The sequence below is a fragment of the Drosophila innubila genome (assembly GCF_004354385.1).
Source record: "Drosophila innubila isolate TH190305 chromosome 2L unlocalized genomic scaffold, UK_Dinn_1.0 4_B_2L, whole genome shotgun sequence".
Classification (NCBI taxonomy): domain Eukaryota; kingdom Metazoa; phylum Arthropoda; class Insecta; order Diptera; family Drosophilidae; genus Drosophila; species Drosophila innubila.
The window spans coordinates 28,312,314-28,327,100 of NW_022995372.1; the positions used below are offsets into that span (position 1 = coordinate 28,312,314).

The 14,787-nt window shown below is 34.4% G+C and overlaps 1 protein-coding gene across 3 annotated transcripts in view; it reads left to right on the forward strand.

The window, feature by feature from the left end:
* Window positions 1-13,997, forward strand: part of LOC117782077 — a 93,174-nt gene extending 79,177 nt beyond the window's left edge. For all 3 annotated transcript variants that reach the window (XM_034619018.1, XM_034619019.1, XM_034619020.1), the window contains one exon: window positions 10,000-13,997. In XM_034619018.1, coding sequence (XP_034474909.1) covers window positions 10,000-12,356 — 2,357 coding nt within the window. In that variant the 3' untranslated portion in view covers window positions 12,357-13,997. The remainder of the gene's footprint in view (window positions 1-9,999) is intronic.
* The last annotated feature ends 790 nt before the right edge of the window (window positions 13,998-14,787 follow it).

A 14,787-nucleotide genomic window follows, 5' to 3' on the forward strand; every position in this document is an offset into this window, starting at 1 on the left:
TATGAGAAATCTTACTAATACAATATGCATTTAACTTGGTTTTATATATCGTTGGTTCAAATCGGACCAAACTAATATAGAATATGCATTTATTTAAGACTTATATATCCTGAACAAAGTTGGTTCTAATCGGAACCACTATATCATATAGTTGCCATAGGACCGATCGGGTGAAATCCAAGTCTTAGTATGAAAAACTTTTTTTTTCATAGTAAGTACGAGGTCTCCGACAGTATAGTATGCTCAGCTGTAGCAACGCGAGCAAAGCGAGCAGGGGGCGGGGCCCCCTAGTTTTCTTTATAATTAAAGAAAACAAATTTTTTAAATATGAAATACGTTCAACAACTAAATTTTTATATTTTACTATTTGCCTGCATTAATGATAAAAATACAATGTCAAAAGCGAAAGCAATTGCAAAAATTTCTGATATCCCACAAAAAAAACCTCTAAATGAGGTAAAAGTCTAGTGACGAAAGCAATTTCTAGACCCAAAATTTCTCATATCCAATTTTGTGACGAACAAAATTCAGTTGAATCTAAAATTATAAATAAAATATAAATTAATATAAAAAACGAAATTGGCATTCGGCACTGCGCAAAAGTTATTTTTATGTACAAAGAAGATCACCCTTTTACTCACAGTGCCGAATGCCAATTTTCGTTTTTTTATATTAATTTATATTTTTATATAATTTTAAGATTAAACTGAATTTTGTTCGTCACAAAATTGATATGAAAATTTTGGGTCTAGAAATTGCTGTCACTAGACTTTACCTCATTTAGGTTTTTTGTGATTCATTTTACAAAGTTTAAGACTTAAACCAGTAGTTAAAGAGATATCAATTCTTGAATTAAGAAAATTATGAATTTTTTTGTATCTATTTTCTAAGTTTTTTTTACTTTAAAATTCGAGGAAAGTCAAAAGACCATTTATTACATTTTTTTGTTTTATTTGCATGGCTGCGATAATTACGCGTCATTTAAGATATGATTCATTAAAATCTATGGAGGGACGGCGATATAATATTATTTTGTGTTCAGGCATGTTTTTGTCGATTTTTTTAAATTCCTTGTAAAGCGGCATGACCTTTAGTATGAAAATTTTTGTTGTATTTTTTGAGATATCGTAACCAAACTCACAGAATTTGAATTTGTTATTGTGTTACACATTATGACCAAAGTTGGTTCAAATCGGTTAACTATATCATATAGTTGCCATAGGAACGATCGGTGGAAAATCCATCTTTAGTATGAAAAGTTGTGTTATTTCTTGACATATATCGACCAATCGCATAGGTTGTATAAATGGTAATGTGTTATAAATCCCTGCCAAGTTTGGTTCAAATCAGATCACTATTCAATATAGCTGCTATAGGAACGATCGGTCAAAAATCCACCTTAAGTATGAAAATATTTTTTATTTTCTAAGATATTTTAACCAAACTCACAAATTGTGTATTCTATGTTGTCCTTTATATCTTCACAAATTTTGGTTCGAGTCTGTTGCCTATATCTTATAGCTGCCATAGGACCGAACGGTACAAAACCAAGTTTTAGTATAAAAAACTTTTTATTTTTGGACATATCTTAATCAAACTCATGAATTGGGTATCTTTAATTGCTCTCCACATCCTTACAAAATTTGGTTAAAATCGGACCACTATAACATATAGCTGCCATGGGACTGATCAGTCGAAAATCAACCTTTGCGAAAAACTTGTTTCATTGTTTATATGCTAATAACTTAGCCGTCTTTCCATAGATTTTTATCGGCAAACATACTTAACGATGGGTAATTAATATAGCTATATATATGGATATCTAAAAAAAAAAACACAAAAAACTTTCATACTAAAGGTCATGCTGCTCTACAAGGAAGTCAAAAAATTGACAAAAAACATGCCTGGACACAAAATAATATTATATCGCCGTCCCTCCATAGACGCGTAATTAATGCAGCTATGCAAATAAAATAGAAAATAAAATGTTATACATTTTTTTCGACTTTTCCTCGAATTTTGAAGTAAAAAAAGCTAAGAAAACAGCTCAAAAAAAATCATAATTTTCTTAATTCAACAATTGATATCTCTTAAATTACTGGTTTAAATCTTAATCTATGTATTAATGAATTATAGATATATTCATTAGATTTTAGAAAAAATAAAATTAAAAAAATAAAATCGGTTTTGGCACTTTCAGAGTAATGATGGCAAATGTGGGTGCACCTCTGAAAAAAAAGTAATAAAATAAAGACAGATTTTTAAGAAATTCTAAAAAAAATCTCACCATAAAAAAAAATTTTTTCGTCGTTTGGGGCCCCAAATCGATCCAAAAAAGTAGGTTTGGTTCTTGTAATTTTTGGCAGTTGTCTAGTGTAATGATTGTAAATGATTTTATTTTTTTGATCAAAATAAAACTCAAAAGGAATAGGATCCTTAATATTCGTCCATGAAGAACATGTGATGAATCATATGAAAGGTATTAAATCATAGATCGGCGAAAAGTTTAACACAAAAGTCATTAGCTCTTGATGTGTTTTATTTTGATAAAAATAAAAATCATTTATTATCATTATTTTTGAGTTTTTTTTTTAATCAAAACAAATGATTATAAATTATTTTTATTTCTAAAATAATTAATACTGGTGAAGAAAATTGTAAAAATCATCATATAATAATCATTTAAACGTGATTTTTAAAATAAAAATTGTAATAGTTACGGTCCCTGCTTATGATAACTTTTGATAAAAAAAATAAATATCAGGAATAATCATTATTTTTGAGCAAAAAAATAAAACTCATAGAATAATGATTATTTATTGAGATTTATTTTGTTTTGAATCAAAATCAAATTTAAGGTGTTATTTTAACCAACCAACTTGAGTTTTATTTTTGATTAAAAAAAATTTGCTACGTCTGTTCGATCAGATCAAGCTATATACCGACCGAAAGGTTGAGTCCTAACTTACCAAATGAAAAAAAACGACCTAAGTGGGACGGCAAAATTAAAATGATTGCAGCTAATGAAGCCGTTGGTAAAATATTTTATTTGTTAATAATTTTTATCAAATATACGCGTTGATTGATACCTCAATTACCCAAATCCTACAACTGGTTCAAAAGATAAATAAATTTGAAATTTTTAGTGGACTTCTAATAATGAAATGAAAAGTCAGTTTGTTTGTCTGTTTGTTTGTTTGTATTAAAGCGCTTAAGAAGCTTAAATTTAATGATAGGGATTTATTCCTTTTCGAAAATCTAAAAATGTTTGTAACGATTTATATATTTATTTCCAATATAGTTATAATACGCATGAAATTTCGCAAGCAGATTTTATTTCAAAATTTGGCCATGCCCTTAACCGCCTGCAAATCGACATAGAAAATTTCATATCGAAATTATAAGATTTTGCACAGACGTAGATATAATTGTCCTTGATTTTTGATAAAACTTTCAATCCGATGGCAAAGTAAATAGCGAAAATATTTAAATAATAAATTTCGCTGTTTAATTCGTTGATGGCGCGTTAGCAGTAATTAAAACTTAAGTAAATAACTTGATAAAATAAAAATTGTATTAAAATATTATATCACAAATTTGAGTCCAATCGGTCGTGCGCTTACAATGTTCTGCGTCGCGGAGACGGACGGTGCTCGTGGGTTCGAGTCCTGCCGTGGGCGAAAGATTTTTAATTTATTTATGTTCGAATTCAATTTCATTTTATATCAAAACAAACTCAGTGCTTATTTTAAATGTAATATTAACATTAAATGTTAAAATATAATTTATTTCTTTTACTTTGTAATTAAGCACTAAAACAGGCAATATGGCCATTTGGGAGGTTGAACGCATAAGTGCGAGAGTGGCTCAACACGTTGAACCTCTGCCAGTTAAAATTTTTTGCAACTTTGTTGCGGGTTCGATTCCCGGCGTGAACAACTTTTCTTTCCAGCTAATATTAATCTATTTTTTTAATTTTTACAATTTATTGAAATTATTATTTATGAATGTTATATTGACATTAAATATTGAATACATGTTTAATCATTTCATTATATCATACTGCGCCCATAGGAACAATCGGGCGAAAATCAAGTTTTAGTATGAAAAACTTTTTAGTTTTATGAGATATCGTAACCAAACTTATAGAATATTCATTTAAGTTAGTCTTATACATCCTTATCGAAGTTGGTTCAAATCGGAGCACTATATCATGTAGCTGTCATAGGGCCGATCAGGCGAAAATCAAGCCTTAGTATGAAAAACTTTTTTGTTTAATGAGATTTCGTAACCAAACTGATTAAATATGCATAAAAATTGTTTTTTATATCCTGTCCAAAGTTGGTTCAAATCGGAATATTTTAATTTTTTCCATTTATAGTTTTTGCCATAGTAAGTACGGGGTCTCCGACAGTCGAGTATGCTCGACTGTAGCACCGGCCGACTAGTTTGTATATGATATATGTAAAACTTTTGTCTAAGGGGTTTGGAAGATATTACCCGTTAACTGAATATATACATTTTTTGGTCGCTCGAAAATCACATTTTAGTAGGAAAAACCTTTTTTTTTTCTGTTATATCTCAACTAATTTGACAGATATTGCATTTAAGTCAGTCTTATACATGGTGACCAAAATTGGTTCAAATCGGTCCACTATAACATGTAGCTGCCATTTCAGTCGGTCGAAAATCACGTTGTTGTAAGTAAAACTTTTTTGTTTTTTGAGATATCTAAACCATTCTGACAGATAATGCATAAGTTGGTCCACAGCATTCTGACCAAATGTGGTTCAAGTCAGTTCACTATCATATAGCTGCCATAGAAACGATCGGTCAAAAATCACGTTTTAGTACGAAATCACGTTTAGTATTTTTGTTTTTTGAAATATCTCAACCGCTTTAACGTTAATCTGACAGAAAATGCATAAAGTCCCGACTGTCATTTTAATAATCGGTTTATAATTTAATGCCTCAAGCTTTGGGGTGCCAAAAGGCTTCTAAAAGCCTGAGAGCATGATGTCCTGCTTATTTCGCCTGTAAAATGTTACCTGAGTACTTTAGATAAAAAGTTTAAAGGTATGTCTGTAGCTTCAATGGCTTGGAAACTGTTTGGGTTAAAATTTAGCGGGATTTATCATTTTCCCGCTATACTAGCGGTTTATTTCAAAAAGTCGTAGAACAAGCATTTCTAGATTTTAGAAAAGGAAAATATATCCCCATCATTAAATCCAAGCTTCTTTAGCGATTTGATGCAAACAGACAAACAAACAAACTGACTTTTCATTTCACTTTTATAAGTCCACAAAAAATTTCATATTTATTTATCTTTTGAACCAACATCCCCATTAGCTGCAATCATTTAAATTTTGCCCCTCCCACTTTAAGTATGCCATTTTGTAAGTTAGTACTAAATCTATCGATCGGTATATAACTCGATCTGATCGGACAGTCGTAGAAAATTTTTAATATTAGCTGTGTTTTGGCACTAGCGCGGACTGCCGTCCGCAGTGATATCCATCTTTCAAAGTATCAATGTCAGAAGCACATGAAATTAAAAACTCTGATATCTTCCAAAAAAAAACATCTTCGCGGTAAAAGTCTAGTGACAAAAAGTCTTTCCATGCCCCAAAATTTCTGATATGACATAGTCGACCGATTTGCACCAACTTCGGGCACGATGTAATAATTCAACTTAAATGCGTATTCTGTCAGTTTGGTTAAGATATCTCATAAAAAAAAGAGTTTTTCATACTTAAGCTTGTTATTCGACCGATCGGTCTTATAGTGGTCCGATCACAAAAACAAATCAAACTTGATTTGGAACGTACATACCAAGTTTTAGTGTCTCTAGCTTTTAAAGTCTCTGAGATAATGCGATATGAAATTGTGGATATGAAAATAGTCTCTGAGATCTCGGTGTTCATACATGCAGGACATACAATCAGACGGACATTGCTATGTATATCGACTCGGCTTTTGATGCTGATCAAGAATATATCGAGCCCTATTTGTATAAATAACGTAAGCGCCTTGTTTCCGAAATTTGTTTTTTGATGCAAATGTGTTCATAATTACCAAACGCATCTGCACACAAAATATTAAATTTGGATTGTATGTATTTACGAAGATATTGACCTGTCTATTATAACGTAAGCGACAAGCGGCATACGAAACACGACACACGATAACTCAAAATTACTCTCTCCTGTAAAATTTGCTTTTTAGCGCTTACGTTATTTATGCAAATAGGGCTCGATATATACTTTATAGGGGCTGCCACGCCTCCTTCCGCCTCTTACTTACATATCCTTAAAAACAAACCTAATAGACCTCTGTACTTTTTCTAAGTACGGGGTCTAAAAATGTGGCGAAATTAGTAAATACATTAAACTGTTCAATCTTTGTACACCCAACAAGAAAAAATCGGCGTCATTCGTTTAAAAACAAAACAAAGACGCGTAGAGTTTTTCAACGAGGAAAAAATTGCTGGAATATAAGCTAGAATTGAAACAAACTGTTGGCCCCAAATTTTATACATTTTTATACCCTGATCCCATTGAAAATGGCAAAAAGGGTATAATGTGTTTGGCATAATGTATGTAACAGGCAGCAGGTGGCGTGGCAGACCCGACAAAGTATATATATTCTTGATCAGCATCAATAGCCGAGTCGATTGAGCCATGTCCGTCTGTTTGAACGCGTCGATTTCAGAGACCATAAGAGCTAGAGACTTCAAACTTGGTATGTATTTCCTGGATACCATACGCAGATCATGATTGTTTCCAATTTTGGATGCCACGCCCACTTCGCTCACAAATCGTTAAAAAGGATTTACATGCGCAAATTTCGATTGATAATTACAATATTTACATCTGCGTGACAACTTGAGCGTGCGAGCGAGACTGCATATATACGTTTATATGCCAGGCGCGCGCAGTGTAAGCTCACAAAGTTAGTACGAACTAGTACCCATTTTTTTGGGGTACCCATTTTTTTTTGGGTAACTAGTAAAAATCGAGCGAAAAAAAAAATGTTATCGTTATCATGTAATGAAAATGTTGATGTATAATTTATGTACATACAAATATAAAATTAGATTAAAATATTATTGTGTTGATATAACCCACCCTTACATACAGTGAGAGTTAGTTCTCCCATCATCGATGACAGTTTAATCTGTTTAATCTAAAATTTTAAATAAAATATAAATTAATAAAAAAAAGCGAAAATTGGCATTGTGCACTGTGAGCAAAAAGGGTGAGCTTCTTTGTACATAAAAATTACTTTTTGCGCAGTGCCGAATGCCAATTTTCGCTTTTTTTTTTATTAACTTATATTTTTATTTAAAATTTTTAGATTAAACTGAAGTTTGTTCGTCACAAAATTGATATCAGAAATTTTGGGGCTAGAAATACTCGTCACTAGACTTTACCTCGTGTAGAGGTTTTTTATGTGGATATCAGAAATTTTCAATTGCTTTTGCTTTTGACATTGTAACTTTATCATTAAAGCAGGCAAATAGTAAAATATATAAATTTAGTTGTTCAACGTATTTCATATTTAAAAAAAAATTGTTCTTTAATTATAAAAAAAACTAGCGGGCTCCGCCCCCTGCTCGCTTTGATCGCGTTGCTACAGCCGAGCATACTCTATTGTCGGAGACCCCGTACTTACTATGAAAAAAAAAAAAAAAAGTTTTTCTTACTAAGACTTGGATTTCGCCGGATCGGTGCTATGACAGCTATATGATATAGTGGTTCGATTAGAACCAATTTTAGTCAGAATATATAAGTCTAATTTAAATGCATATTCTATTAGTTTGGTTACGATATCTCATAAAACAAAAAAGTTTTTCATACCAGGACTTAATATTGGACCGATTGGCTATATGATATAGTGGTCCGATAACAACTTACTTCGGTCAGGATTTTTAAAACTGACTTAAATGCAAATGCTATCAATTTGGTTAAAATATCTCACTAAACAAACAAGTTTTTCATACTAAAACCTTATTTTGACCCGATCGGTCCTATGACAGCTATATGATATAGTAGTCCGATTTGAACCAACTTTGGTCAGGATATATAAAACCAAGTTAAATGTATATTGTATCAGTTTGGTTGAGATATCTCATAAAACCAAAAAGTTTTTCGTACTAAAACATGATTTTCGACCGATAGAAAAATGTATTTATTCACTTAACAGGTAATATCTTCCAAACGCCTCAACCAAAATTTATGTTTCATATACCAAAAAACGCGAAATTGTACGTTTTACAACATAATAAAATTTATCAGAAATCGTTAGAGCCGTTTTGTCAAAAATAGCCAAAATGTAAGCTTAAAATTATAATATCACCTGTAAAATGTCACCTGAATACTTTAGAAAAAAAGTTTTAAGGTACGCATCAAAGCCCTCAAACATACCTTTCCAATGATATATAGAACATATCTGTAGCTTCTATGGTTTGGAAACTGTTGAAGCTTAAATTTTAGCGGGATTTAGCGTTTTCCCGCTAAACTAGCGGGAAATTGAAAAAGTCGTAAAACAAACATTTCTAGAGTTTCAAAGAGGAATAAATCCCCATCATTACATCTTAGCTTTTTTAGCGCTTTGATACAAACAGACAAACAAAGAAACTAACTTTTCATTTTATTTTGAAAAGTCCACTAAAAATTTCAAATTTATTTATCTTTTGAGCCAGTTAACGGATTTGGGTCATCGAGGTATCAATCGACGCGTATTTTTGATAAAATTTTTTAAAAAATAAATAATTTTACCAAAAAGCACCAACGGCTCCACAAGCTGCGATCATGCAAATCTTTCCCCTCCCACTTACACCCCCGTATCTCATGACCCAGGTGAATTAGAAAAAGTTTTAGTATGCCATTTTGTAAGTTAGGACTAAACCTTTCGATTGGTATATATTTCGATCTGATCGGACAGTCGTAGCAAATTTTCCAACTTAGCTGTATATATAGTTAGTCGCCTTTCGCACCCTTCGTGCTTCGTGCTGCTATCGTCACTAACGCGAACTGCCGTCCGCAGTGATTATGTATTTTTGCATGGCAAAATTCGATAAGACGTCACATTTTTCAATAAAGTCTGAAAGAAGCTGATCGCTATGCATGAAATCGCATGAGAGGACAAGCGATCATTTTGCAGCACTACTTTTGCATCGTTGCCGAGCACTGAAAGCTGCAAAATAATAATTTTAATTATTAATATTTCCGAGTCTTACACATATATTCATTAAGTTTCCGCTGATTATCATTATAAGAAGATACTTAACATTTTCCGTTTGTAAAATCGCATTAAACTAGATTTATAAATTTCGCGCAGCCTCTAATTTGTTTCGTGATAGAGAGTGAGAGAGGAAAATTTGTGCTGCCAGAATTTAGACAGACTAAAATTTTAGTTTGTGGCTACTCTTGACTTGTAGAGTCTACATCTATTTCGAGCAAAAATATAGAAAAATTCCGATGAAAAATATAGAAAAACTGAATTTTACAAAAGATGCTGTCGATTTGTTCATCCTAGTGAATTAGTTCATCTGTAAATTGCTTAAATAAGTAACTTGAAAATGTTTCTGGGAGAAAACTTCCCAAAATGTGATTCTGATAAATTTTTTGATTTTGCATGCGGTTGACCTTATTCGACACATACAAAAATTGTATCATGTCACGTTTGGTGGCTCTAGCTCTTATAGTCTCTGTGATCTAGATGTTGGTACAGCCAGACTGACGAATTTTGTACACAATATAGTACATGACATAAAGAATATTTCTGCTTTAAATCAATTGTGTTTTTTAAGTTATGACAGTCATGAACGCCTGTTTTTGCCTATTACCCTTAGTACTTTTTAAGTAAAAGGTTAGATTTTCGGCTACAAGCATTTCGATTTTAAAGTATGCCGTGTCTAGCAATAAATTAGCTAAAATGACAGCACTGGGTAAAACAAGTGAGTCTAATTTATATATATTTCTCTATTTTCCTCAGGCTACTTCTCGCTGCTGAATGAGAAGGGTCTGCCAACGGCGACACAGTATGGATCACTGATGCAACTGGTGCGGGAGCGGGTTTATAAGTTCGCCTCGGTGGACAATATGCCCGCGTTTAGCGAATCAACGCCCAGTGCATCCAGCAATAGTCCTAGCCATGAGGGCTGTCTGCCTAGCAAGAATCGGCCGCAGTATGTGAAGACAACGGCGCGTGCTGGACAGGTGTTTCGTTTGATGGCTGTCTTTGAGGATGGGAAGCAGGAGCACGGCCAGAATGGTCACAATCAGTCAAATAATCTCAGTAATTGCAAGTCGCATGTGGCAAGTGGTGTTAGCTACATGGGACGCGACAAGGAAAAAGGACGCTACGCTCAACTGTTGAATGAACAGCGTCAGGTCATATATGTGCCCCTCTCTACTAAGGGTAAATTCTATGAGATTGAGCCGGGCATACCACAGTTGCTGCAAAAACTGGGAGATGCCCAACGCAAACTGAATCCGGAGTGTGTGCATCGTTTGGGCGCCCTGGTGTCCGCTGCCAAGCAGCTGCCGCTGATGTTGCGGTACATTTCAGGTCCCACCGGCACTGAGATACCCGAGCAGCTGTGCATCAGTCAGGTGAGCAAGGAGGATGTTGTCATTGGCTGCCCCATTGAAGAGCTGGATGCCCACATGTCACCGCCGCCTTCAACGCAGCCATTGCAACTGCAACTCAGAAGATTGTATCTCAGCCGGGAAATGCATCTGCTCAAGTGTCTGTTGGGATTTGACTCAGAGCAGCGCATGCTGGCCAATGCCTATGTCCAGAATATGCTCAAATTTTGTCAATTCAATTGCGATCAGTTTCTCAAGCTGGTGGAGATTGAGCTGCTGCAGCGAAACGAACGATCTGGCAGTAAGACTCGAGAGGGTCTAAAAATTCTAAAGCCTTTGCATTTGCCAAAGCTGTTGCGACGCGAGAAGAGCAGCATGGCGGCATCAACAAATACATCAGCCCATGAGAAGGAAGACTCGATAATATTTCTAAGCAAAACGGATCTGGAGCAGCTCGAGGCAAAAGAGGCAGCAGCAGCTGCTTCAGCGGCATCGCAAGCCAGCAACAACGACACCTCAACTCAGGGCACAAATCGCATCACTGATCGCATGAAGGTTTTTCAGTCCACCAAAAAAAAATGGTTCCGCAAACAGCAGCAGCAACAACAACAACAACAGCAGCAGCAGCAGGAGGATAAATCCTATCAAACGGAACCGCAATTGGATGTGCAGGTGAAGCGCATGAGCATGGAACGCTATACGGACATGTCCAAGCTTCTGCAGGAGCGCTTTGGCAACGCCAAAAGTGATTTATGCCATGTTTCAGCCCAGCCGGATACACAATCGCTTCACAGTGAGACGGAGACAACGACATTAACCACAAGCGTGGACCGTAGCTCGATGCCCAAATCGCTGGACACTCTGCTGCAGAAATCCATGTCTCTACAGGATATTGAGCTCTTGAATGGTCAGCGACAGCAGCAACAGCGTCCGGATCTGCTGTCTACTCACAATGCTCATGGAAACTCAGACGCCATCAGCGAGACGGGCACTGAGCTAGAGGATGTAGAGAATAGGACGCCTCCGCCGCAATCCTTCATCACCGAGAAGCTGTACAATGAGTTCCATGTGAAGACGCGTCAGTATAGCAAATCTTCAAGCAGTTTGCATCAGTTGCGACACTTCTCACTACCGCAAAAGCTGCAGCTTCATGACACGGAGCACGAGAAGCGCAGCCTGTCGCAGTTCAAAGCTCAGCAGCAACAGCTTGCCAAGGAACCAATCACTGGTCGACGCGCTGCTGGCGGAGTCTCTTTGCTAGGTGGTTTGGTTGCTCTATCACCTGCTGCCCTGTTTTCGCCCAGCTCGTTGGTTGAGGATGATTTGCCCTATTCAAGTGTGCGCGACTCTCTGGTCATGTCCTGTGTGGGTAGTGCCCAGAATTCGGCAGCACAGGAAACAACTCTACCACCTGCCGCTGTGGACTACGCCAAGGAGAATATATATGCGGAAATTTGCGCCTCACACACCTGTGATAGCTTCTCGGGCGCCACGCAGTTGACCCAGCTGCCACAACACGACGACGACGACAATGATGAGGATGAAGATGGTGACTATGCCTCGCTGAAGTATCAGCCCAATGGACCGCAGTCCATTAGCCGTGTAGAAATCAGCTGCACCCCCGCCACAAGCGCCATCAGCTACCATACGGTTTATCTGGGCGAGGAGCCGCTAGGAGAGCGACATGTGGCTGCGAATGCTCAGCATATAACCACTGTTCGGTTGCCTGGCGAGGATAACATATACAATACGCTCAAATGATGATTTATGTGATTTAGGCGTCGACATCGGTATCGACAACGATTGTCCGGCGCCAAGGGGCTACTCTGAATGTAAAGGACAATGCGAATAGAATATAAAATATACAAATGTATACATAACATTTTACTTTTAATTATACCTAACTTTATAAGGCGAAACGCGAACAAATTAAGCAATCAAAACTTTTATGCAAATCTTTGTCACGAAAAACCAAACGTTATAACTGCGAAATGAATTAGGTAGTGAAACTTCAACAGATATTGAATTCCGTTTCACATCAGGTAAAAAAATGTACAGAAAATTGTTTAACAAATGTGAACAATTAAAAAAAAGAAATTACAGGCGCGTTTCCAGTTCCACTTTCGCAGTGTTTATTTGAATGAAATTAATGCGAAAGTGGAATTGGGAATACTATATCATTATTTATGCCTTTCGGCCAAATTATTTTGGGTTGTACTTCATTTTGAAAACATATACATATACTAATTTGATAGACTGTATTTGTAGCACACGTAAGGGTGACGCAAAAGTCCCCTTACCTAATAATCCCCCTTTAAAAGCCCCCAATCGATAAAAATGACAACTCAAATTGTAATATTATATGATAACAAAGTGAATACAAGCAATTATTATTGTATATAAGCTTAAAACACACACACACTTTCACAAACATATGCATATAATTCATAAAACTGAATATTTGAAATATTTGCAATATTATTCAATTGTACCCATAACTAACATATACAAATACATTTAACATATGATATCTATAATTATGATGAAATGTAGAAATCTTAGCGCATACCTAAGGTATTACTAGCTTGTAGGCAATCAACAAGTCAAATCAAATCTTAAACGATATATATATATAAAATACATACATAAATATATATATATTATCCATTTATTCAGATATCTCTAGAAATAAGACATGTATATTAACATATATGTCATAATGTAACATAGCTTGAATTTAGGACTCAGAATTATTGTCTACTTTTACACGATCTCTTGTATTTGTCGTTCTGTTTTAATATATATATTTACTTAGAATATATATATTATTATTCTTCAAAGAAGGTGTGTCATGTCTTTAATACTACGTTCTTTGATCTGTCTGTTTGTCCGTTTTGAGCTTTAGCATTATTAGTGCGTATCTCTCAAGATTCTCAGTCACAACATCGAGCCATATAAAATAATAGTTGAGTAGTCTCAAATGCATTATGTAGTAATTGTATATATTCTAGTCCTCGGTTGAGAGATTTGTATCGATGTTTTTGATTTTTTTTCTAATTATAACTGATTTACAGCTGTGAAATTCGTGTGAATTTGAAATGAATAAGAGCAAAACTAATTTTTTTTTAATTTGACATGCCCAACTGTTGAAGCTTTCGGCCAGGCCAAAAGTATAACTGAAATAATTTTTTGATTCTCGAGTAATTTACCAAACTGTTTAGTCAAGAATTTATTATTTGCCTTAATATTACAATCTGTTTGAAATAAACTTATGTATCATTGTTTACATCTAATCTGTACCGCTGAGTTTTATAATATCAGCTAATTTCTTAATTCCCTTTATTTACGATTGTTACAATACACAATATGAGTACAAGCAAAACTTTTGATTTTCAAATGAAATTATAATTGTTTTCTTTTTAATTTAAATTTGAATTATAATAATTTCTATTTGCAGGTTTATTCAGGTAATGTTTTATATTTCCTATGTATATTTTAAAATTTAATATTTATATTTTAGTGCAACTACAATCAAGTTGAAGCATAAATTCACTTATAAATATTCGAAACATATATATTAATAAATGGAACCCTGTAAAAACAAAAGCAATACTCACAAAAAAGCTATGATACTAGTTGTAAAACCTTTTGCATATTCTGATAAATGCAATTTGGATGCGTTTACACGACATTTCGTAGTGAAAAGTGATAGTAGCTAAGAAAGGGAGAATAATTGAAGAAGAGACAGAGTTTTTAGCAGCTCTACAGGAATACAATATATATTAATAATAATATAAAACATACTTATGTATAACTATGTGTGTGTAAATGTACTAAGAGTACTTATACTTTGTAGCGTTTACCTTTGCATTTGAATGTTTTGTAGACTTGTAAGTCAGGCTTCACTGTAGCGCAAGGGTGATACACTGTGAATAATGTTTATAAACATAAGATTTGTATCAATATAAGCAACAACCCGCCAGCATATAAATTGGTGTGATAAATAAATGTCTAACAAACAAATTATAAATTATAGTACATAGCGTAGTTATAAAACAGACGCAGTTTTGAAATATGCTTTTAGAGCATAATATATATTCGATATATAAATATATATAAACTATGCGCATAGAGCATTTAAAACATGATTGAACAACTTTGCTTTAATGTGAAAAATACAATACATATTGAA